At 38.0% G+C, this 23953-nt stretch overlaps 1 protein-coding gene and 1 long non-coding RNA gene across 16 annotated transcripts in view; one reads left to right on the top strand and one right to left on the bottom strand.

Annotated features, from left to right (window-relative positions):
• The window catches only part of ADGB (androglobin), a 100946-nt gene extending 82367 nt beyond the window's left edge, over positions 1 to 18579 (bottom strand). For 3 of the 15 annotated variants that reach the window (XM_086877565.1, XM_086877568.1, XM_086877570.1), the window contains exons 1-2: positions 18422 to 18547; positions 2917 to 3061 (exon numbers count right to left, since the gene is read on the bottom strand). In XM_086877565.1, coding sequence (XP_086733691.1) covers positions 2917 to 3061; positions 18422 to 18483 — 207 coding nt within the window. In that variant the 5' untranslated portion in view covers positions 18484 to 18547. Of the gene's footprint in view, positions 1 to 2916; positions 3062 to 18421 lie in introns of all 15 variants that reach the window. The other 12 variants (XM_086877564.1, XM_086877567.1, XM_086877571.1 and 9 more) reach the window with 9 other exon arrangements.
• On the top strand, positions 18546 to 21459 carry LOC147654879 (uncharacterized). Its single transcript, XR_015283328.1, has 3 exons — positions 18546 to 18710; positions 19044 to 19106; positions 21179 to 21459. It is a non-coding gene; the product is annotated as an uncharacterized LOC147654879 (long non-coding RNA).
• Positions 21460 to 23953: the final 2494 nt, after the last annotated feature.

The following is a 23953-nucleotide window of genomic DNA, read 5'->3' as shown; positions in this document are numbered from 1 at the left end:
CAAAATAGCATAAAAAAAGAACTATTAGTATCTACAACTGAACAAAAAGAGCCCAAAGCCCAATATGAAGATGCAGAACAAAAGCCATCTACAGTGTGAAGTTTATGTGGTCTGCACTTTCTAAGAGGTCTGTATGAAATGAATCTCTTTCTTTTCCCCTTTCAGAAAAGTCTCAAAAAAAAGCTTAAATTTTTACGTCAGTTACTCTTCTACAAAGTTATTCCTAATTACTTTTTCTAACTCACTTATTTCTACAGCTTTTTAAGTTGAAGACTGAAATATCTGAAGCAATTTTTAAGACACAAACAAAGCATGTTCCATGCATTTAGCACTGCTGTATAAACTAAAGAGAACTATAATTATACAGCATGAATTAGCCCACTAAAAATAGAGGCTCATAGAGTTTTCAAACTTGGATTTTTGAGGTGGTGCTTATCCTACATGTGCACAGAAGGTGTCAGGATATATGATATCTGTTTACTTACTGGCACAGTGTAGGATGAGGACATGCCTCTGATAGAGGGTGTGGTGACTGAGAAGCTAATCAGTTACATGGTTAATGCCTTTTATTTTTGCCTGGATTTTAAACAGCTTTTAGTCATATTATACATTTGTATAATTCTACAATGCACTCTATCTTCTACAGACCAGAGAAAGAGTTGCCAAGAACAAAAATCTATGATACTTTGAGTCCTTAATGGTTAAAGCAAGGCAAAACAAAGTACATCACAAAAGCATAAAAACCAAGCACAAACCAAAGACTCCCAAATAATCTTTTCCCCATATTTTTTAATTGTTTCATTGTGTAAATTCCTTCAACATAAAAATCTGTAGCAAGCTATTTCAGTACCTGAAGGAAAAAAAAGATAAACTGGGGGGGAGGGGAGGGAAGGAATGTTTTAGGAATACTTTTTTTTTTTTTTTCCTGAAAGCTTAAAGAGTGCCTTGGAGCCTGCACCATATTAAACTGTATGAATAGAGTTTATATTCTGCGTTCAGACACATCCAACCCTGACTTCATGGCATAACAGGAAAGTTTTGCTCTTAAACTTTAAATAAGTTTAAGAAGTCTAATATCTAAAAGTTTAGATAACTTTTTGATAAACCATAGAAAGGAAGGTAAATGGGAATGACAGGACACTATGAAAAGGTTAAAAAAACCCCAACAAACCACACCTAGAAAGATACAACGTTTCTTTAGAGTGCTAGTGCAAAAAACATTTTGAAGAAGAACGTTTTTAGAATATTGTAGGTCTAGCTAAACTTGTCTGAAAAAAAATCAAGTTTTAACTTATCTTTTATCTAAGGTGGCTATAAGATGGCAAGTGCTAAGTCTTGGGGTTCAAGCTCTAAGGACAGGAGTCTCAACCACTACAGGAAGGACATGAAAGAAATAGGCACAAGAGACAAAGACAAGGCCAAATGTCCAGTCTCAACAACACAGTTCTCTAAGAGAGGGCATTGTGTACGGATGCTTGGTAACAGACCTTCAGTGTTACAAGGAAAGAGACCGCTTCAGATTGATTTCTTTACCCACATAGGAAAAAAGGACTGTTTATATTTGTTTTCCAAGTGTACTCAAAGGTCCTGGATGACATTACTGATTTTGTTTCCAGCTGAAATAACCTATTCAGTGTTGAATTCTGCTTGGATCAAAAGAGGTCACATCACAAAATTCTTTAGTTCTGTAAATTCATCTGCTGTGACTGACATATAATTCCTTTAAACAGTAAAAGCAGCAATGTTTCATACAGCTTGTAGCTGAAGAACAGAAGAGTCCAGTAAACAACTCAGAACACCTCTTGTGCTAAAATAGAAGAAAGGTTTTCAGATATAGTTATTTTGAAGTTTATATATGATAATAATGTCTGGTAGAATTAACAAATTAGCGCGAGATAAATGCTGAGTACAGCCCAAAGACACCAAATGTGGTAATGGAAAAGGAGAAGGAAAATTATTTATTTGACAAGTTAATGGTAGTATTTGGTACAGAATGTATACCTTCTCTCAAAATAATACTTTGGCCCCATAGGAGTATAATATAGTCAACCTTGGGATAAGAAAAAAATAATCTAGAACTATATATGGAAACATAAACATAGCACACAAGGACATATTCAGAAGAAACACGTGAAAAATGCAGAATTTGCATATAAGATATATTATAAAGCATGGTATGTAATGCATTTTAAATTTCAATTTAAAATGTGTGGTATGTAATGCATTTTAAATTTCAATTTAAAATGCTGAGTTTAAGAAATTCTTTAAGAAATACGTTTACTACTACTCTCTATAAAAGATCCATACATTCTGCAATGATAACCAGTTCGAAGGAGTAAAAATCCATGAGACTTAGTTAATTTTAAAGTTGGAAAACTGGAATTTTTCTGCATCTGGCAGGTGCTTACTTTCTGCAAAATGACAATACTCCCTCAAATCATTCTCTACATTCTAGAACTGCAGACAGTGTTTCACATGTCCAGAAAGTGCAGTGCAGTACAAAAGACTGTTTCAACATCCTTTTTTGCCATAACGAAGATGAACGCATCAAACATTTTGAGCCCAGAGAAACTGCAGTGCCCTGACATACTACAAGAGTTCAGCTGTTCCCACATCCCCAGTTTTAGTTGTGCTATGAAATAGATTTGGGGGTTGTATCTTTTTAAAACCATTAATGTACACACATTAATGCACACAGGTATGTTAACAGTTCATTTGAAAGGCAGCAATTAAACAATGTACAATATTTCTGGTTTATTACTGTAGTTTAGTAGGGAACCACTTCAACATATTGAAAATATATGATTGAAAATTAATATATTTAGCAGTAACATTTTATTTTGAAGCTGTGACAAATACTCTATTAAATACACATACAAAAATTTAAGTGGAAGTAATATGTGTCACACAACTTACTGAAATTTGACCTTTTCCAGGTTTTTCTTTTCCAGCTTTTCCAGCATCCCATTTTTCTGCATTGATATCTGCATCATTCCATTCTGGCCAAATAGGAAATCTCCACTTCTCATTGGAAGCAGATATCTTGGAAAGCATAGGTGACCTAGGAAACACACAGTAGCATAAATAAAAATGAACATTGTTATTAGACAAGAGTAGTAAGATGACTTTTATCTTATATTCTTCTTTTTTACTGTAATAGAAATTTTAGTATTTTAAACTATGTTAACTTTTTTGTCACTAAGATAAGGAAACCTATAGAAGGGCTTGATGTTGTTATTAGATATAAGCCAACAAAATATTTAAATGCATTTATACAAGGAATTCTACTGAATTAAATTGGGTTGCTGAAGCACAAAAACACAATTTGAGAACAGCTTCTTCCCTCTTCTTTTCCCCTGCTTCAAGGCACATGGCTCTCCTTTCTCTCCTGTGCCAGTCCTAGCATTCATCACTCAGCTCAACTCACTCATCCATCTGAAGGCTTTGGTCTTTTCTGACTTATTTTCTTTAGAAAGCTCGAAGGAGCTTGCCATGGATAAAAGTTGTCCTGGGGAAAAGGACTCCCACTTGCGGGCATCTGTGAGCTGTTAGATCAGCCAGTGCTGTCTTCAGGTAGTTTCACTCTCAGGGTCTCTTGTGCTACCAGCACTCTCACTACTTTCTTCTTGGGTTTCACAATCCTGGCAATAATTTTGCTGAGGCTGAAAGGATTTTCACAAGACTAATATACAATGTGTTCATTGCCATGAAGTAGCACTAGTACACCTTCATCTTTCCAGTATGTACAAAGGGCTGAAAAACTGTATTAGCTACAATATTCATGCATTTTTCCTATATAAGTGCAACAAAATGTGTAACTACATTCTAAAGTCAAACACAGACTACTTAAATGAGTAGTCTGACTAAGGAAAAAATTTGTGTAGCAAATGACACCTGAAAATACTATGAAGCTGCATCACCCAGATGGTGGAAGCAGGGACAAGTCACTTGAGGGAACAGAAGCATTGCTCAAGTGCAGAGTGGTGAAACTACAAAAGCAGAAGCTCAGCTGGAGTAGAAATAATCAAAGGATTATTAAGGTTAGGTACAAGGGAAACAGCTCCCATAAGTACATTGGCAGCAAAGGACAAACAAGGAAGCACATGTCTGCTGCTCAGTGGGGTGGAGAACAGCTTAGTGACAAAGGACATGGGAAAGGCCAAGATACTCAATGTCATTTTGTGCCTTGGGTTTTGTCGGCAAATTTGGCTCTCCCCAGTCCAAGAGTTTATTTACAGAGTCTGTGAGAGTGAAGCATTACCCACAGCAGAGGAAGGAGATGGGCAGCACTTAAACCAACTGGGCACACACAGCTCCATGGGACTAGCTGCAATGTGAGCAAAGGTACTGAGGGAGTTGACTGGAGTCTGACTTGGGTCCTGGTAACTACAGCGCTTGGAGACATTTAAAAATCAAATAGACATGGATCTAAGCAACCTGATGTAAACTGGTCCTTCTTGAGTAGAAGATTGACTAAATGGCTCCCAGATGCACTGTTCAATCAATATTTTTCTATAATTCCACAATACTTTAGTTGTTAGCAATAGTAAGGACAAAGACATGGGTAAAAATAAAGATTTCTCCCTGTCTAGACATTAACTCCATTCATCCACACTACCAGTAACTCTTAATGGAAGACAGCTGTTAAAATTCAATACCATCTGTGCCTTCTGCTGTGTAAAAACCATCCAAACATAGCTTCTAGTTCTCAAAGTGGAGGGAAGATGTATTCTGAAGAGTGATGCTTAGCTTTGTTTTTTCATCTTTGTCACATCAGTCATCTGTAAATTGACTCTATTATGTTTGATCTTACATTAATGGTATAATATTTTCTCCAGCGTTTTCTTGAATACTCAAATGATGCTTCATTCTGTATTCAATAATATTTAACAAGCAATTGAAAAACCCTGAGGTGTTTATCATTTTCTCTGTATCATTTCCCGTTGTTTCAAAGAATCTGTTGCATCTGTGCTAACCACATACATGAAGAACAATGAAAAATAAGTGCTGGCTGTAGCAACAGATTCAACATTTGTGATATTTTGAAACCTGAACACTTCTAACACTGATTTAAATATGACTCCTGGCAGTTTCTTGCACATAGTAAAAAAATATAAGTTAAAATTCTCATTTTTTGTACTTTTTTCTTACTTCAGATGAAATATGAATGGCATACATAGCAATTAAAATATGTAAGGACTACCAATTTTTTTTTTATCTTTTATCTACTTCTAAATATACACTTGCTCTTTTACATATTTATATAGAAGCATGGAAATTTCACTTACTGATAACAATAATAAAGGTATTCTGACACCATTCACAAATAAAATTAATGATAATTTCAATAATTCATAGAACCATAGAATGGTTTGGGTTGGAAGGGACCTCAGAGAGTTCTGCCATCTTCTAGTTCTTCCCCTCCTGCCATGAGTAGGGACACCTTCCACTAGACCATGTTACTCAGACCCTTTCCTCATTTGTTGCTATAAGATTTCTGAGTGCTTTGGGATAATAATGGAATAATAAAAAACCATCATTTTAAAATGCAGCTATGAGATATGGAGGACCTACTTAGCTTACTATCACACTAAGACACAAAATTACTTTCCACCACACTTTGACATGACAGAACACTCTCAGCATTAACAATGTGGAAGATATGGACACAAAGCTATCTATGATTGAGATGCCTAAACTAAGTTGTGGAAATCTAATGCTACTGCATCTCAAAAAGGATAATTCAATAAGACCTGGAAAATTCACAAATAACTGAAATTAAATTGGTTTCAAAATATAATTAATAAACAGTAATAAATTTAAAAAGACAGCTGAATTTATTAAGATACTGCATTTCAGCAATGCTATTAAGAAGTTCCTCTATTACAAGATTGAGTAATTTAATGTGAGAATTTTTTGAAATTAACTGTAAGATATAAAGACAATGCAAATTACTGGTATTTTATGCTCAGGCTGGATGGGTTCATTGTGCAACAGTATTTTAAAAACCAATTTACTGGCAGACTTCCTTTTAATCCTGTGCTAAACCCAAAAGGAGAAAAAGGAAAAATAAATTGCCAAATGAAATATCATGAAGTTGGCACTAATTCACCTCTGACCCTTTAAGCAGTTTCTCCAGGAATACTGGTAAAATTGATATAGTGCCAACAGAGGAAAAAGGCGGTGGCAGGAAAGACAAGCACAACAGGCAAAATGCAAACAGACTGCAACCTAAGTTTTTCAGAGACTTCTGATTTCATAGAGAGACAGGAAGCAAGCTCACTGGAAATGTGCTCTCAAGTAATACAGTCATTTGTCTGTAGACATACACACTACCACATTCTGCAAGCAGGATCTTGTCAGCTTGGTTAAAGGAGTCTAGGAAGCTAGGAAGCAAATGTTTTCTTCCTAAAATAGATAAATCTGCTTGTAAATTATCTATGACCATTCCTTACGTGGGGAATCCAGCAACACTGATGGCAGTTCTCAAGAATTATTTGAGAAATACTAGAAGTATTTGTAGGTAGTTTCAGAACAGCACAGATACTCCAGCCTTCCTCTCCCAATACTCAGGATGTTCTGGATCATCAGATAACAATAATTTCATGACACCATGCAGGTTTTTTTAGAAGTTAGTAAGAAACCAAGAGACAGTAAAAAAAAGTGTCCCTATCTGTGGATTGTTTGAACAGTCAGAAAAAAACAACTTCTGTCCTCAGTAAAGCTTTTATATTAGGAAAAAGAAGGGCAAAGAACAAACAGATGCTTCAACTTTTTCTCCAAATCTGCCCTGCAGGGAAGCTACTTAAGTTTTTCTCTAATCTCTTCAAACTTCAAAGACAAAAGGCTCCTTTGAAGACCTTACTTATAGCAGAAAGTTCTTTTAAACTATAATCACTAAAATGATTTTTAAAAAGTAGGATCTGAATATCTTGGAAACCCAGAGAAGAAACCAGGGTAAAACTAAAGTTCATAAGAGTCTCTAAAGGATAAAAGAAAGTTTGGCCAAGTATCAGCAACTCTGTGGCAAAATAATTTGCTCTTTTTCTTCTTACCTAGCGCCATTCTTCAGAAGAGGAACGAACAGAATGAGTCACAATCAGACGATTTCATAAGCAGCTAATAAAAGCAATAAAGTTTTTTCCTTATTATTAGAATAGTCAGTAGAAATTACAAAATAAAACCAAAATATGAATGAGTTGTTTACAATACCTTGTCATTAGTCTTACCTTGGATATTGGAGCCAAAACTTATAGGATTCTCTGCAGAAGCAAGTACTCTAGCCTACGTGCTCAGAGCTCTCACATTTGGAGAGATTCAAGCCATGGATGCAGTACAGGAATGATGGGCAGAACAAATAATTAAAAACCATCTATGTTGCAATCACCATTGCTTGCAAAAGCATATAACAGGAAGTTTTATTGTCATATCACTTTTTGTGTACTGAGGTAGGATTTCTTCCTCAAAAAGCAGAGTGTTTTCTGTGTGAAACAAGTTCAAACGGGAAAACTAGAGTGATAATAGAAAGAAAAGATTAACACCGACTGATTATTCTTTGTAGACATATCATTTTTAAAGGGGTCTGTAATTTAGATCACCGCTTCCAAGTGTGATGTTCTCATTTCTAAACATAGCTGATGTCCTTGTAGGTGTCAGACAAACTACTAATAGACCTCAGTAACTTGCAAGAATGAGCCTCTTTTGAAGGCAAACACATATTTGCTAAGAGAGATGGTTACTTAGCCTCAGATTGAGCTTTGTCAGCTAGAACTCCACATGTTTTCGCATTTTTATTTGCCTTCTTATTAATGGAAACCAAGATTCCTTCTTGGTTTGCTTTCCAGATTCTAGCAGGGGGAAGAAAAACCCTATATGCCAAATCCCTTGTGCAAATTTCACACAGTAGCGTGCCTTGGATATTACTTGAAAGAAAAAATAATAGAAAATAGTGGTTTAGAAGCATTGTAGGTTTTAAAACTTTTATTTTTGTTTGTTCTTGTTTTCAGCCTGATTTGTTGCCCTATAAATATTGTCTGAATTCTTATCCTTGTAATTTTAGAATGCCAGCTAAAATTGAGTTTCTTTTGCTGTTTTGATCCATTTATCCCAACTAAACCTCTTTTCTATATAAAACCTTGATTTTAGAAATTAAATATAAAACACAGAATTGAGTAATTGACTTTTGCCATGTGTTAGGGGAAAAAACTGAAGATGCTTTAAAAAAACTGGTGACAAATAGACTGATAAGCAACTGAATACTTAATGTAGTTCACAATAGATTTTTTTTTATCTTGTGTGACAAAATCTATGTAAAGCAAATTTTTTTAAATATTTTTTTTATCTTTTTTGAGGAATTCCTGTAAATATTCAACCTTCATGCTCATAACAAGCTTATATACAATGGTAGAATTTTGGATCCTGATCCTTCAATTTTTGCATTCCAGGACGAATAGTTTCTATAGCACAAACTATCATTTATGAACTGCTCAAAGAAAGAAGTAAAATCAAGTGACATTATATACTTGAGAAATAATATCACATACTTGCTGCTTTCAAATGACAGCCCAAGACTCTGTAGCCTGTGAGAGCAATGCCAGAAAACTCAGCTTGCCATTTTCTGTGCTGAGAGACAGTTGTAGGGAAAATTCTCTGCTCCTGATTCTATGGAGCCAAATCTGCTATAAAAAGCTTTGAATATATAGAATGGAGAAAAAATACCTTTTACTTATTTGCAAAACATTCTTACCAATGGAAGGTATCAGATTGCCTGGAGGTCATTCTTTTGACAGCCTTGCATGTTCTACAACACTGGAGGTCACTTAAACCTTTAAAATGCATCCTTCAAATTTATTTTTTTTTTAAATTACATTCCCAAGAGTAAAACATTGAAAATCAATTCCGAGAGATGCCTGCCAAGGCAGAAACACTATTTTATCTCGCTCTTAAATGAGCACTTGTAACGTACAGAAATAAAAACAGTCTGCAGAGGTGGGCTTTCTATCCAGGTGAAAATATATCAATACCTAGATAATTTCATAGCAAGAGCCTGGAAAAATAAATGTCTTTTCTGGCCATTCTCAGGTGCCAATCTCAGCCAAAACAAGTGATCTCTGACTGATTCTTCCAAGATGGTTATGATTGACTCTGACTTGTAGGTCAGAGTCAATCCCAGCTCCAGGTGGGATTGTGAGCTGGTCCAAATCCTTTGAGGTTAACTGGTTTCAAAAGATGGTGGTGACAGGCCAAGTGAACAGACTGCCACAGGACAACAAGGGGTTTGAAAACTGCATCTTGCAGTTTTCCAACAAGTCAGAGATTTGAAAGCAAGTAGTATCTACATCCAATCTACAGATCAAATTTCTGTCCAGTCAGTGTGTCTGTGATTGTCTTCTACTGACTAGCAGCAAATGAATAGGCGTTATAAGGCTATAAGCTGACCTCAGTTCCAGCTGTAAGAATCCTAAGAAGGTTGATTTTGACACTAAAGTTTGATACTCAAGTATCAAGTAGAAGAATTTGAACTGCATGGCACCGCTTCTTTTTTGGCTTCTGTAAAAACCTTTCGTGCTTTCTATATGGCACCTGAACAATTAACCAAGAGCTGAAAGTCTCTGCATGGCAGAGCATGCAGCACTTCTGTGGATTTAGGCCAACTTGTTTAAAAAGCACTTTGCACGCATTGTTAAGAAAACCAGGAAATCCCTTCTCTTCCATGGTGGTTCCAGGGAGTTCACAGAAGATAAAGACCATTCTGCTTAAGTAGATGAATAATCCCTGGCAAACAGAGTCTCTACCATGATACTTCAAGAATATTTTCCAGCTTCAAAGCACAATTATCAGTATTTTTCTTTTGACAGTACATTTTCTGCTATGCAGTTCTGCTGAAAGCTTCTCCATCACACTGTTCATCACAATGTCAAAGCTCCTCTTGCACAGTCTGATTGTAGTCTCCAAACAGGGGCTCATGCAGTGTTTGCCTGTACGATTCTCTGACAATGCTTGGAGTTTCATGGAAAGAAAACCCTAAAACTAAGATCAGTAGGGAATACAGTATTTAGTGTGATACCGCCACTAGTAAATTACTTAATATTTTCATGCCCATGAGTCCATGAAATTTGAAATCTACAGATCAAATAGGCTGAGCTCTCAGGGGTTCTTTGCTTTAATTAGAATTAACTAGGAAAATTAATTTGAATACATAATTTTCTAATTAACATGTAATCTGTTAACAAAAAATTAAAACTATTGGTCAGCTTGTTATTCTAGTACACTTATCATATTTACCTGGGGGAAAAAAAAAACATTATCTCACCACAAAGCAGGAAACTAAAAAGAAAGTTAAAAGTAGAAGGGAATAAAAAGTACCAACAAATTGATTATGTAAAATTGTACTGCATTTACACACTGAAAAATTTCAGTTAATGAAGCACAGGTGTTTCATTTTTCTGGTCAGAAATTCTCGGTGCAATTTAGAAATTTCTTTTCTGAGATGAAAAAAATTACTCTGCTCAGAAATACGAGTTACTTACAAAATAAATAGACAATAAAAACCAATTAATGAAAAGTGGTTCTTTCATGCTTAAAAAAGTCAATACAAAGGATCAAAGTCAGGATCATCTCTAGCTTTAGTCAGGTTAATATTTAGGCATTAATTCAATAGTGTAGTAGTAGAGCTTGCAGATGGTCAATGATGCAATAAATAACTTCTGAAGAACAATCATGAACCTAAGATCACAAAACATTTATTCACTAACACTGCTGTGTCTGGGGAAAGTACATATGTGCAGGATGGTAGTACTTGCTCAGTGTTTCAGATGGTTAAATTTTAAGGTACATAGATACTTCTCCCTTCAGTTATGAAGCTGGATGTCCTGGAATCCTGGGCCATTACAGATTTATGTTGTGCCTAAATTATTTGACAGATCAGGAAATGCCTTCCAAAAGGATGCAGACAGCCATTCAAACTAAAACAATTGTTTATCTTTGGATTGCAATCAACAGCATGCTAAAGGAGACCATGATCTCAAAACATCATCAGTTTTGTCAGGACAGTAGCTGCAAACAGGGGATTAATAACAGCTGTAGCTCAAGAGAATACCATCACAGTCTTGTGAAGCCTTAACTAGCTTTGGTTAGAAAGAATCTGGACCAAGCTGTTTAAGGCAGAAGAGACTCCTGAGTTATCAAAAATCAGCTTTGTAATAAGAGTATGAAATCTTGTAATATGTTACCAGTTACAACTGTAAAGCAGCTTAGGAATGCAGTGAAACTTTAACATTTTTCATATAAATCTTTTCCTTGCAAAGTCCAGTGAGTAGCTGTATGGGGTTTGGCTAGGATTGAAGTCAATTTCTTCAGAGCAGCCTGTAGGGGGGCTATGTTTTAGTTTTGTGACTGAAACAGTGTCGATAACACAGCGACATTTCAGTTATTGCTGAGCAGTGACTACACAGAGTCAAGGTCTTTTCTGCTTCTCACACGGCTCTGCCAGCACGTAGGCTGGGGGTACACAAGAAGGGACCAGAAGGGACTCAGCCCAGACACCTGACCCCAACTGACCAAAGAGACCTTCCTTACCATTGTCATGCTGAGCACTAAAAGCTGGGGGAAGAAGAAGGAAGTGAAAGATGTTTGGAGTGATGACATTTGTCTTCCCAAGTCACCATTACACATGACAAAGCCCTGCTTTCGTGGGGATGGTGGCACACCTGCCTGTCCATGGGAAGCAGTGAATAAATTCCTTTTCTTGCTTTGCTGTTTACCTATTAAGCTGTCCTCATCTCAACCTTAAAGTTTTTGTATTTTTACCCAGATTCCTGCCCTCATCCTGTTAGAGAGGAGCTAGCAAGCTGCGTGGGTCAGAACTGCCAGATGGGGTTAAACCAACACTTGAAACTAATTAGATTTTTAATGACAGCCCAGTTTCCAATAAATTGGGCAGAATTAACCATAAAATGGGTACACATATTAAAAAAATGCAAAATCAGGGCTAGTATCCTCAATGTCTTTTGTCCAAAACGTTCATTCTGTTTCAAGTCTCTAGCAGAAATCACACTCAATTCCAACTGTAGCTCATGCACAGTCAAAAATAAGCAAAAGCACCTACATATAAATATAATCAGCTTTTTGATAATACAGAACCTCTTCTCTCAAATAAAACACGTTGTAACACATGCTGCAAGTCAAAGATATACCACTGGGCTACCCCCTTGGACCACAAACAAGAGGACAGGAGTATTGAATGAGAGAATGGGTGAACTGTAGCCCAATACCTTGTCTCAAACAATACTGCAACTGAAAACCTGCATAGACCATGAAGGCATATAGTATTTTTCAAATACTTTCACAGTCTCTAAGTATTTTTAAGAATAGAGCTCAAGCACTTTCCAAGCTTGTGTAGTTGCTATACATTTATATAATCTTCAGTGGGTTCCCTTTCTGCGGGCTTCTTCACTGATTCCACACAAGTATTTAGTGTCCATTAAAACATATTAATCAACATGAGAGGTCCAGCACAACACTAAAAACTTCAAGTTCAATTACCATGCTCTTATCCGTGAGTCATTAGTTCTTACCATTCTCAACCTTCAGCCTACCTAACAAACCCAAACCATAAAAGAATTAATCTGGTCAGTCTATATTCTCTGAACTACCAAACCTAAAGAACACATTCTGGCAATGGATAAAACCTCAATCACAAGCCATGGCTGAAACCTTATCCTAGGTATTCGGGAACTGAAGAATGAACTAGCAATGCCTCTCAATTTTAATTCACTGGGTTTTTTTTTGCTCTTATTGTCCCATCCTTTAATCTTGATAACAAACATTAGGTAATCCTAGGCATCAGTGCAGCAACCTGCTACTTGCTGCAATCAACCAGGCACACAGCTAAAAAATAATTTCTTCCAGCCACTGCAGGTTTCAGTCTGTCTCTTCTGGTCCTTACGGATACATCAGCAGCAAATATTAGTTACTGAACTCTTTAAAAAGAACTTCAGCACTGCTCTGACTTCCCCCTATATACATTGGTGACGTGCCACAATTACTCCTAAATCACTGTGTCTCTTGGCACCAACCACTAACTCTTCACTTTTGTCCCTAATAGCCCAAGCCCTAATTAAGATAGATGCTGATGGCTTAAGTTTAATTCAGAAGATTGGGCTTGATGGCATAGAGCTTCATCAAATTAATTTAAAAGCATTTTAATTCATTATCCGCTCTTACTATGCAGAATCTCTTTCACTGCCACCAAAGACATCAATTCCTATTCACCATAGCTGTTGAAACCTGGAAAAGATCAGATTCTCAGTAGCCTCTAATGGTGCAATTAAGAAAAGCTATAAGGGCAGCACTTCTTTTGAGCTCCTCAGCCCATCATCTCCAGCAGCTGCCTAGCTCCTGAGGGAATTGCTATCTAATTATAAAGCAATAATGAAGAGAGACCCAGTGGAGTATCTTGCAGAGACCCAAGGGAAGTCTGGCTAGCAAGTCCAGAGGAATTTTCCTGCCTTCTCCATATGCTTCTAAAGTCCCACTCCAACAATGCAATATATCCACCCATAATCCTGATTGATTTTCCACAGTGCAGATATACTGTCCTGACTGTTCTAAACACCTGTGGGGGAAAAAAAAAAAAAGAAGCCTGATCTCACTAGAAATTAAGAAAAGTGATTTTAAGGTGATCAAAGTATATTGCACAGATGTTTGTACACATTACTCTCAGAGGATTTCTGCACTAATTTTATCCACAACAAATGAAATTGCAACACTAGTTCTTTTTGGTAAGCTAATCCTGACAGCTTTCAGGATTTTTTTACAAATTGTTTAAAGAAAAATTAGTCTTCTTTTTTATATTACTTATATTTCCATTTAGTATTTTGATCATTACAGACATATAAAAACAAGTCATGTTTACTATCAAAAAGACAGTATTAGTCAAAAGACTAAGTATTTTTAACATTTTTGTCCTTGCAACTGCAAGTTTTGTTCTAAAATAAAACAGAAAATCTATCCTGCAATTACAACAGAATACTAAACTTACAAGGCAACATTTTCTCATGCAGGCTGCAAATGTCCATTTCGCTTTCAAATACAGGAACGTAACTGCATCATTTTGGTTTTCATAGATTTACACAAAATTTTTACAGTAATTGTCTCTGTCTCGAACATCCTGAACAAGCTAGGTAACAGAATGAACACAGATATCAAAGAGAATCAGAGAATATTCTGAGTTGGATTCTGCCAGGATCATCAAAGTCCAGCTCCTGGCCCTGCACAGGACACAGGACCAAGAGTCACTCCATGTGCCCAGGAATGATGTCCAAATGTTTCTTGAACTTCTCAGGCTTGGTACTGTGACCACTTCCCTGGGGAGCCTGTTCCAGTGTCCAAACACTCTCTGGTGAAGAACCTTTTCCTGATATCCAGTGTAAACCTCTCCTGACACAACTTCATGCCATTACCTCAGGTCCTGTCATGGGTCACCAGGCAGGAAACCAGTGCCTGCCCTTCCTCTTCCCCTTGAGAGGAAGCTGAAGACTGCAATGATGTTTCTTCTCAGTCTCCTCCACGCTGAACAGACCAAGTGATCTCAGCCACTCCTCATACAGCTTTTCCTCACAGCTGGCCCTCCACAGTGTTGTATTCATATTCAACTTGCCGTTGACCAGGACTCCCAGGTCCCTTTCTGAGGTGTTGCTCTCCAGCCTCTCTTTCCCCAGTCTGTCCATATATCCCCAGTTGCCCTATCCCTGGTGCAGAATCTGGCACGGGTCTTTGTTAAGACATGTGGTTGGTGATTGCCCATCTCTCTAATTTCTTGAGAGGGAAGAAACTGAGGTCTCTCTTCAGGGTCTCTCTGTCTTTTAGGGAGTCAACAGCTTCTCACAATTTTACATCATCTCTGAACTTGCTTAGTGTCCCTTCCAGTCCTGAGTCCAAGTCATTTATAAAGACAATGAAGAGCACAGGGCCAGTGTGATGGAGCCCTGTGGAGCCCAACTAGTAACAGCTGGCCAGTCTGATGTCACCCCATTCACTATCACCCTTCATGCCCTACCCATGAGCCAGTTGTTCACCCACCCATGATATGTTTATCCAGCTGTGTGTGAGACATTTTGTCCAGAAGGATACTGTGAGAGATAGTATCAGCTTTATTGAAATCCAAATCTCTAAGAAGTAATTATTACATCTCCAATGAACACAGCTGCAATCTTACTGTGCGTGTATAAGATTTAGTTCTAATTTCCACAACCCATTCAAAAAAAGGCTTGGTAAATTGCCTTTGATAAAACATTCATAATCATTACCAACACTTGCCTAGTATTAGGAGAAAATCATTACCTAAGGAAACATAGAGCACCCTGTTCAACACAGGATTTACCAAATAAAATGAGGAATTAATCACAGTACAGTTTATTTATCACCATGTCCAGCAGTTTTTCTCAACAATTATAAACAGCAATTATAAAGAGCATCAATACTATTCATTTTATGCCTGAGCAGAGCATTTTATCCTGCAGATCCAGCTCAGTACTCTTCTGATTGTTCTTGACAATGACACAGAATATCAGAAAATCTTCTCTGAATTTGGGCCTAAAACTGTACTTTCTAGGAAATGAATGATGTTTGTATCTTGTTCTTGTAGACTGAGATTACATCTGTATTAGATCCTTACTGTAATACAGATATTTCTCATTATACAGCATCCTTCCATTTCCAAATAAAGAAATAACACATCCATCTGTCTGCTATCAATTGCATTCCCACCATTATGACATCAAAATCCTATGACAAAGGAAAGAAGTGGAAACATTGTGGAAAATTGAAAAATTATATATAGCTTCCATTTTGTATAAATCACCACAGTATGTGGCTCTAACTTTTGACCAATAAGCTTAATCCAAAGAAAAATCTCCCTATAAATGTTACTAGCTGTAGATCAGAATTTGAACTGCCTAGCTGCTTGTTGTCACCCATAGAAATTCTGTAGTTTATAGCAGTGGTCTCCAAAGCAGGCAATGCACACAAGAAAAAAAACATTAGAGCTTGAGTAGTGTGTGCATATAACTGATAAAGGGATAAACACACATATATAGGAAGGGTGCACTCAAAAACTTTTGACTAATTGGGTTGTGCAGTAAAAAAAGGTTTGGAGACCTTTGGCATACAGCACAACTAAAGAAAAGGAGGAACCGTTTCAATGCTTCAATCCTTTCAGAGGGACTAAGAATGCATAAATATCTTCTGATACTGAGTTTGGCATATAAATTCCAATCCACCTGGGAAACAAGGGCTAGAGAGAAGAAAGGCTATTCAAGATGTTAAAAGTGTTTCCAAGGGGAAATTTTAGTCCCACTATATTCAGTTCCCAATTACCAACAATTTCCACTGAGTTGTAAAACATCAGGTTTTCATACAGACTTTTGAGGAGTGGGCACTAAGATGCATGAGGGTTTTCAGCAGGATGAAGATCTTACTGAGACTAAATTCTATAGTAGAATACATTTGATCAACTCACTTAAAACTGATGGAGCAAAACAATATGACTGAAAACAGCAAGGGCTGAAATAAATTTTTCAGTTATTTTATAGCACTATTCTCTACAGCTTCATGAGAAAATGGGTCTACTTCTTCAGTATTTTTTTTTCATGACAAAAAGTTATGTATACAAAAATTTAATCAACTGTCAATAGCCTTTCTTGATTTAAATTAATTTCTACAGCTCAACAAATGTCAAAGGAAAAATCTTTCCTGACAGTTTAGTCAAGGCTTATCAGGTCATTTGCTGAGCTTGGAAAGACATGCATTGACCTAAATCTACATTTTTTCATCCATTCATCCAAAAGGCCTTAGTAAAACTTCAGAATGACCAATAAATGTTTACAACAGGAGCCCTCTGCATCACAATAGTTTAACACAGGATAAATCCAAAAGAAATGTTACAGCTAAAACAAAAGTTATAGGCTTTATGAAAAAATGAAACAAACTATTTCTATATTGTTATTGTTACGGCTCTGCATTGCAATTAAGTTACTGTAACATATTACTAGACTACAGAAGAAACAAAATCACTGTGCCACCACTAGGATATCTTCAAGCTACTCCACCTTATGTAAAATAACTTTCCTTTTTTTTCTCCAACAGCTAAAAACCAAAAATCTCCCTGATAGCTTTCTGATATCATCAGAAAAAAAACTGATAAACTGCTTGAAGCAATAAATATGAAGGACAGCATGGCTGGGGCCAAAACAACAACAACAACAGAGTTACGAAGCAAAGGGTGTAGTGGGGAGAAGGAGCTAGATACTGGCAGGCTACAACAGAGAAGTTAGCAAAATGGGAATCAAGGTGTGAAATATAAAATAGAAACATGAAAATATGAAATAAGAAACAACCGTGTAGTAAAGGCTGTGTAACTAGCTATGAAATAAGCACAAAGGGGTATTTGAGATTGATTTCAGGAGAGAAATAAGTGATACAACTTAAACCTTCATTTATAGCAGAAAAAAAAGGAGCAGAGGCCATAAGCACATACAAGAGATATCTTTTTCATTTAAATCCTGACAGCGCCATGCATTCAGGCTTACATCAGGATGAGAAAGCTGCTAACACCATAGAAACAGGACTCACAAGTCAAAACAATGACAGTGGATGTCACTGTTCTCAATTTATTTGTCTTTTCAGGAAGAAATAGACATTTACACAGAAATATAAAATTCACACTAAACACCCAGCAAATAGCAAGTCATTTAAAAATAACTCGAGATGCTACTTACACAGAAATATTTAAGAAATTAATACGAAGAATTCTTTTTTTTTAACATACTTGCATTCCTCAGATTCTTTAAAACATAAAGCAAACCTTCCAGACACTGGGAATTGTCTTTCCCGTCTGTAAGTGAAATTGATGTGCTGTAACAGTTATTAATCAGTTCGCCCCCAAAACCGCAGCTAGTTTGGTTCCTCTACCCGATGAAAATAGACAGGAGAGCCCCACAAGGTCCTCAGCAAGGGAGGGAGGGAGGACAACTTCCACGCGAGCTGGGCTTCCAGTTTGAACAAACAAACAAACTAAACCCCAAGAACAGCCAACCCCCACCTCGGCTTCAGAAACCGCTTTTAACGAAGCACCCACACGAGCGAGTGAACTTTCTTAGCACAAGTTGTTTGCCCTCACACACCCGTGTCCGGTCGGTGCCACGGCGACAGGGCCGCCTCGCACAGGTGCCCGCCGCCCTCGGCGGCCGCCCGGGCCGAGGCAGGGAAGCCTCGGGGCAAGTTCCCAGCCGGCCCCGGAGGCGGCCGCAGTAGCCCAGGCCGGGCGCGGCGGCGTCTCCAGGCGAGCCGCCCTTGTCGGGCCGGCCGGCGTGGGGGCTGCCATCCTCCCGCGCCCACCCTCCCTCTCTCCCGGGGCTCTCACGTTTTGGAGGAGGTGCTGGTGCGGCGGGAGAGCTCCTTCTTCTTGCTCACCTTGGAGGCCATGGCCGCGGGTCGGTGCCGCCGCGCCCGCCGCGTTGCCGGGCGACCCCGCGGGCCTCGGGAGGGGCCGCGAGGGAGGCTCAGGCCCGAGGGGCCCGGCCCGGCCCCGCCGCCCGCTTCGTGCTCGAGGAACCAAAGGAACGGCGTGAAATGCCTTTGCGGGCAAAGGTTTGGCTTCGAGGGAACAGGAACCGCTTTCTGCGGCAGCTTCAGGAACCTGTCCGAAGAAGGTAGTTTGTCTACTTGCCGGTGATAACCAGCTGTGAGAAGCTGCCGACTCCGTCGAAAACAGCGAGGCCCTGCAGAGACCTGGGCAAGTGAGGGGACTGGGCGCTCATCACTTGTGTGAAGTTTGCCCAAGATCAGTGCTGGATTCTGCCCTGGGACGGAGCAACCCTGGCTGTGCGGACAGACTGGGAAACAGGGGCTGGACAGCAGCACTGCAGGAAGGGACCAGGGGGCTTTGGGCGATGGTAACTTGAATATGAGTCAGCTCTGCCCTGGCAGCCTAGACAAATTTTAGAGCTAGACTGTGCAAGTCTTTATTTTCTTTTTAATTTCAGATTGAGGCAATTAATTCCTGCTATGAAGCCCATGATTACTGAAGTGAATGCCGTTTCACCAAGGTCCGATAAAATTAGCATTAATCCGCTGGTTTTGAATTCAGCAGATAGTTACCTTCAACTTAGTTTATAAGCAGACTTTTTCAGATACATTCCAGAGACTGCATTATTTCTAACAGCACCTATTTCTAACATCATGTTTACTGTTTCCCAGTCTGTAGTGAATGATGAAAAATCCTTGATAAATCAGAATATACTTTTTTTATTATTCTTATTCAAGCTAAGTCTTTTTCAAATATAAAAATCAATGAAAATCTATTTGTCAAATTGCAGAGGGCATAAGTAGATGAAAAATAGGAGGAAAATTAAGCATTTGTTGCTACATCTAGAGGCTTATTTTAGACAAATGTCAGATCTTGATTTATATCAAAATGACAGGCAGCCAGATATACACTCATAAATTTCACAGTGCAAAATTCTTCCACAGCTTGGCATTTCCTTCAGTGTTATGTCCAACAGCATCCATTTTAAATAAGGTACTTTGGGACACTTCGCACTTGAGAGCCAAGAAAACATTTCAATTTTGTTTCTTTTCACACTGAACAGCTGGTCTTCTGTTCATACAATTATGCTATCAAATATTGATTAGGGCAAACAGATAAAAAATAGCAGAGACAGAGGTGAGTTCAAGCATCTGGCTACACCTCTTCAGTACTAGCACAGGGCTGTTTACCTCCACACCTTGCTGGAAACTGATGCCAACTTGTAGATGAGGGACAGGATCCAATTTGTGACCCAGAATGCAGATAAAAACACCATGGAAATTACAGACTTTCTCTTCTGAATCCCCTTTCCTTTCCTATAATTAATGGACAAAGAAAATACTATGGAAAAGAATCTATGAAACATACGTATTAATGTAAGAGGCACTTGTGAAAGTTTTCATAGCAGGAAAACTTCCTTCTTGATCCCATTGCAGATGACCAGTGAGGTTTGCAGTTTTTCCCAGTAACTAAAGCTTTCATAATGTGAAAGACAACATAACAGTAACTGAAATTTGAGTGCCTGTGTCTGTATACATTTTTAGGTGGTAGAGGAGGAAGAACAGAAATCAGAAAAGCATATTTAAGTACAGAGCTTTTAATTCTTTGTCCTGTTAAATGATAGTTACTACATAGGAAGGTCAGAATGGACCTGACCTTTTGCCATAAAATCCTACAATAAGTTTGTTTGCTAAGAGTGATAGCATCAAAACCCAGGTGATTTGTGAAGGAAAAAAAAAATCTCAAGTTTAACATCCATCAAGTTATATCTTTCTATCTATGCAAGAAGTTAATTTAGAATTCAATAACCTAACAGCAATGACAAGGACAGCTTGTTTGGAAAGAGAAATTAATCTGAATTTCAAACAAGCTAGTTTTCTAACAGGCAAAGAATCTGTAAAGTCACATCAGCTGTTTCACTGCCCTAATGTCTCAAGCCATGAAGTATATCTGACAGACACTCCCTGAAGAAAAGAAATTGTTAGGGTAGAGACAGCCTGACAGAAAATGTGGAATAAATGCAAGAGACAACAAAACAAGTGTTAGGAACCCATTAAGATGTCACTAAACAAATACTAAGGTAGCATGTACTGATTAGCAATGGATGGATGACCTTCTGGTCATCCGTCTTCTAAGATACCATTCAAAACACCAGCTTCTTTGTTTTTCCCTGAAAGCATCACATTAACAGCTACAGCACATGCAAGCCCCTTGCAGGAAAGCAACCTTTTAATCTTAAGTACTTTGCACTTTTTATAGCAACACATAGTAGTTTGAAGAGAATAGAAAAAGGGTAACTATGAACAGCAGCGCTACCAAAACCCCTCAGGGGTCTTGGAGCTCAGACTTAAGTCTCCTCTGATTTTACAGAGGGCACAAGGACTCCAGAACAAGAGAGTAAAAGTTTTTGCCTTAAGAGAAGGAGTCAAAGGGGAGGGGGGTCAAAGCAGAATGTCTAGAATGACTGATGAGTAGGCTAAAGACACTCATTCTTCTCAGAGATGCCAAGTAACAGGATTAGGAACCAATGTGAGAATGCAAAGACAAGGAATTCCTCTTTAAAATAAAATTTAACTTTATTTTTAATTACAGTGAAGGTGGTCAAATACTGGAACGTGTTTTCCAACAAGAGTGTGGAATTTTTTATCAAACTGAGTATGCCATGACCAACCTGCTCAAGGTCTGAGCAGAGGTGTAGGACTACACAATCTTCCAAGGCCACTTCCAACTTTACCCATTCTGTGGTTCTAGGAAGTTTTCCATGAAAAAATGGGTTAAGGTCAAAATCAGCTGGAAGCTTCTGTAAGACAAGATGCTTCATTTTCAAGCATGAGGTTGCAACAGTCATGAGATTAAAGGATTTTGGTGTTGTATTTTTATGACATTTTTTTTTCCCCAGGTCTTCTTATCAAATGATAGGAAAATCTAGGTTCTGAAATTAATGCACTCAACAGATAAAAACCCCATTGCCCTTAACTTCCAATATTCTCTTTTATCTGTTTGCTAAGTGGAAGAGTAGGTGGAAAAGATGTAAGGAAAGTACAGGTCAGTGGGAAATTGTGAACAGAGGAAGACAGCAGTGCACTGGCATTTCATTAAGAGCATGTAGTAAAGGATCAGGAAAAGAGTGAAGGATGATCAAAAAAAGAGCAATTGAGAGTGGTGAATGGTAATGCCTGAGAAAATGATAACAGTGCAGTATGTGATAAAGCCTGGGAGGAGCAGTCTGTGCACTGAGTCAGGAACAGTCAGCCGCTGAGGTGACATAGGCCAGGGAGCTGAATTTGAGCAAAACCGTCCTCAAACAGATGGACTGAAACTATGCACAGGCAGCTCTATTCTGTTACCTCTTAACATAAGGCTAGGGAGTAAAGAGGATTATGAGAGTTTTCTTGGGTAAACTGGTAGAGTAAGACAAGGCTGGGGGGAAAAAAAATCACAGCAAACTGCATAATAGAAAATAGTCTTTGATTAAGGACAGGGCTTCACTGCCATTTCAAAAATATCTTAGGGTACCATGTCTCATCCGATTTTGTCAGGGACATGGCTTTTCCAGCATTCCAGCCTCTCTTGAATTTGACACCATGCAAGAAAGGTGTGGTTCATCAAAGTCCTGTGTTTTGATTTCCACTTTTTTATTTTCAAAGTCTTTATTTGCTAGAGCACTGTTTTATCACATTCTCATGCTATAATCTCATTTTGGAGAAACACAGACCCAAAACATTCTGTTAAATATCAAGCAGCTGTTCAAGTCCAATCTAAATACAGCAATACCATCAAATCCCATGGGACTGCTCAGGGCACTTATTTAGTTAAAATCATGAACTGGGAACCATCACAACTTTGATCATCTCTCCACTCAAATACAGGGATAAAAAGAGTGTATGCCCCAAGAGCAGGCAGCAGTGGAAAATCAAAGTAGCTTAGAGAACCATGAAGAACCATTGCCTTTCTTTTGTAAATTTACATTCAATGATACAGGAATATCTTTCCATGTCAAAAGGAAAGGCTTTCTGTGTTTGATATAGTGTGAAAACCCTATCTGAAATCTGGAGTTAAATAAGACAACTATAATTCTCTAACTACTGGAACTGTTAAAAAATTGGGATTTGGACAGAGGAAGTAGTATTACCTCTTGAAAAATTCTGTCTCTTTGGGTAAAAGATACAATCAAATTGTGGCAGCAGCCTGAGGGAAGGGTATTTGTTTTTAAATTAAGAATACTAAGTCCTAATGTAGTATAAACGACCCAACTGCAGAACCTATTAAATCTTAGTACACTGTTTTAGTATTTTGGTTTTCACAGTTTTTTTTTACAATTAAGAAGGAAAACTTTTTGCAGGAGATTTAAAAAGTTAACTCTTGTTCTAAGTAAAAGCATATTGCAGATCATAGCAAATCCTTTTTAACAGAGATTAACTTTAGTGTGTTTTAAGTGTGGCTGCAGTTGTATATGCAGGCTGAAAGCAAAAAGCTCTGCTATTTGAAAAATACAAAATGTAAGATTGTTGGACAAATGTTTTAATAGAAATGTGATTAGCATTCCTCATGAAAAGTTAGAAGCAAGACCATAAACTGATGTAAGATATCTTCTAACTTGTTTTAACCAAATGAAAATATATTGTCTTTTCTAAATAAAAAAAAATAACTACAGCAGTTTACATTCTCTAACTTCTGAAACTAATAAAAAATTATATAAATTATTGTCATGCTTAATATGCCAAGTGCCACCATAACCATTTGAGCTATAAGACATTTCATCTAATTGTGTTTAAGTAATAACTCAATGAAACAAAATGGCATCCTGGTGGACAGTCTGACAAAGTTCTTGCTCCTTAAAATATTAAGTACAAGAGGGCAGTGATGTTGTGGATCTTGTGGCAAAGTGCCATCAAAACCAGCAATTTAAGTCTCAAAGTAGTTTGCCAAGCAAACAGGCAGGTGCCAAGCAAAGCCACTGTATCCAGCCACAGCTGGATGGAGGAGAGGAAATAAAACAAAAGGCTCACAGGTTGAGGTAAGAACAGGCAGCGATCACTCACGAGTTGCTCTCGGGTAAACAGACTTGACTGAGGTAAATTGTACTACCAAACAAATTGGAGTAGGATAATGAGAAATAAAAAACTAAATGCTAAAAACACCTTTTCCAACATCTCTCTTCTTCCTGAGCTTAACTTTACTCACAATTTTCTCTACCTCCTCTACCCAGTGGTGCAGGGGGATAGGAAATGGGGGTTTGCAGCCAGTTCATCGCACATTGTCTCTGCTGCTCCTTTCCTCTCAGGGGAGGGCACCTCACATTTCTCCTGCACCAGCATAGGGCCCTTCCCATGGGAGACAATCCTCCAGAATCTTCTCCAATATGAG

Source organism: Cyanistes caeruleus, chromosome 2 (genome assembly GCF_971803275.1).
Source record: "Cyanistes caeruleus chromosome 2, bCyaCae1.hap1.1, whole genome shotgun sequence".
Taxonomy (NCBI): domain Eukaryota; kingdom Metazoa; phylum Chordata; class Aves; order Passeriformes; family Paridae; genus Cyanistes; species Cyanistes caeruleus.
This window is presented reverse-complemented; position numbering and strand designations above follow the sequence as displayed.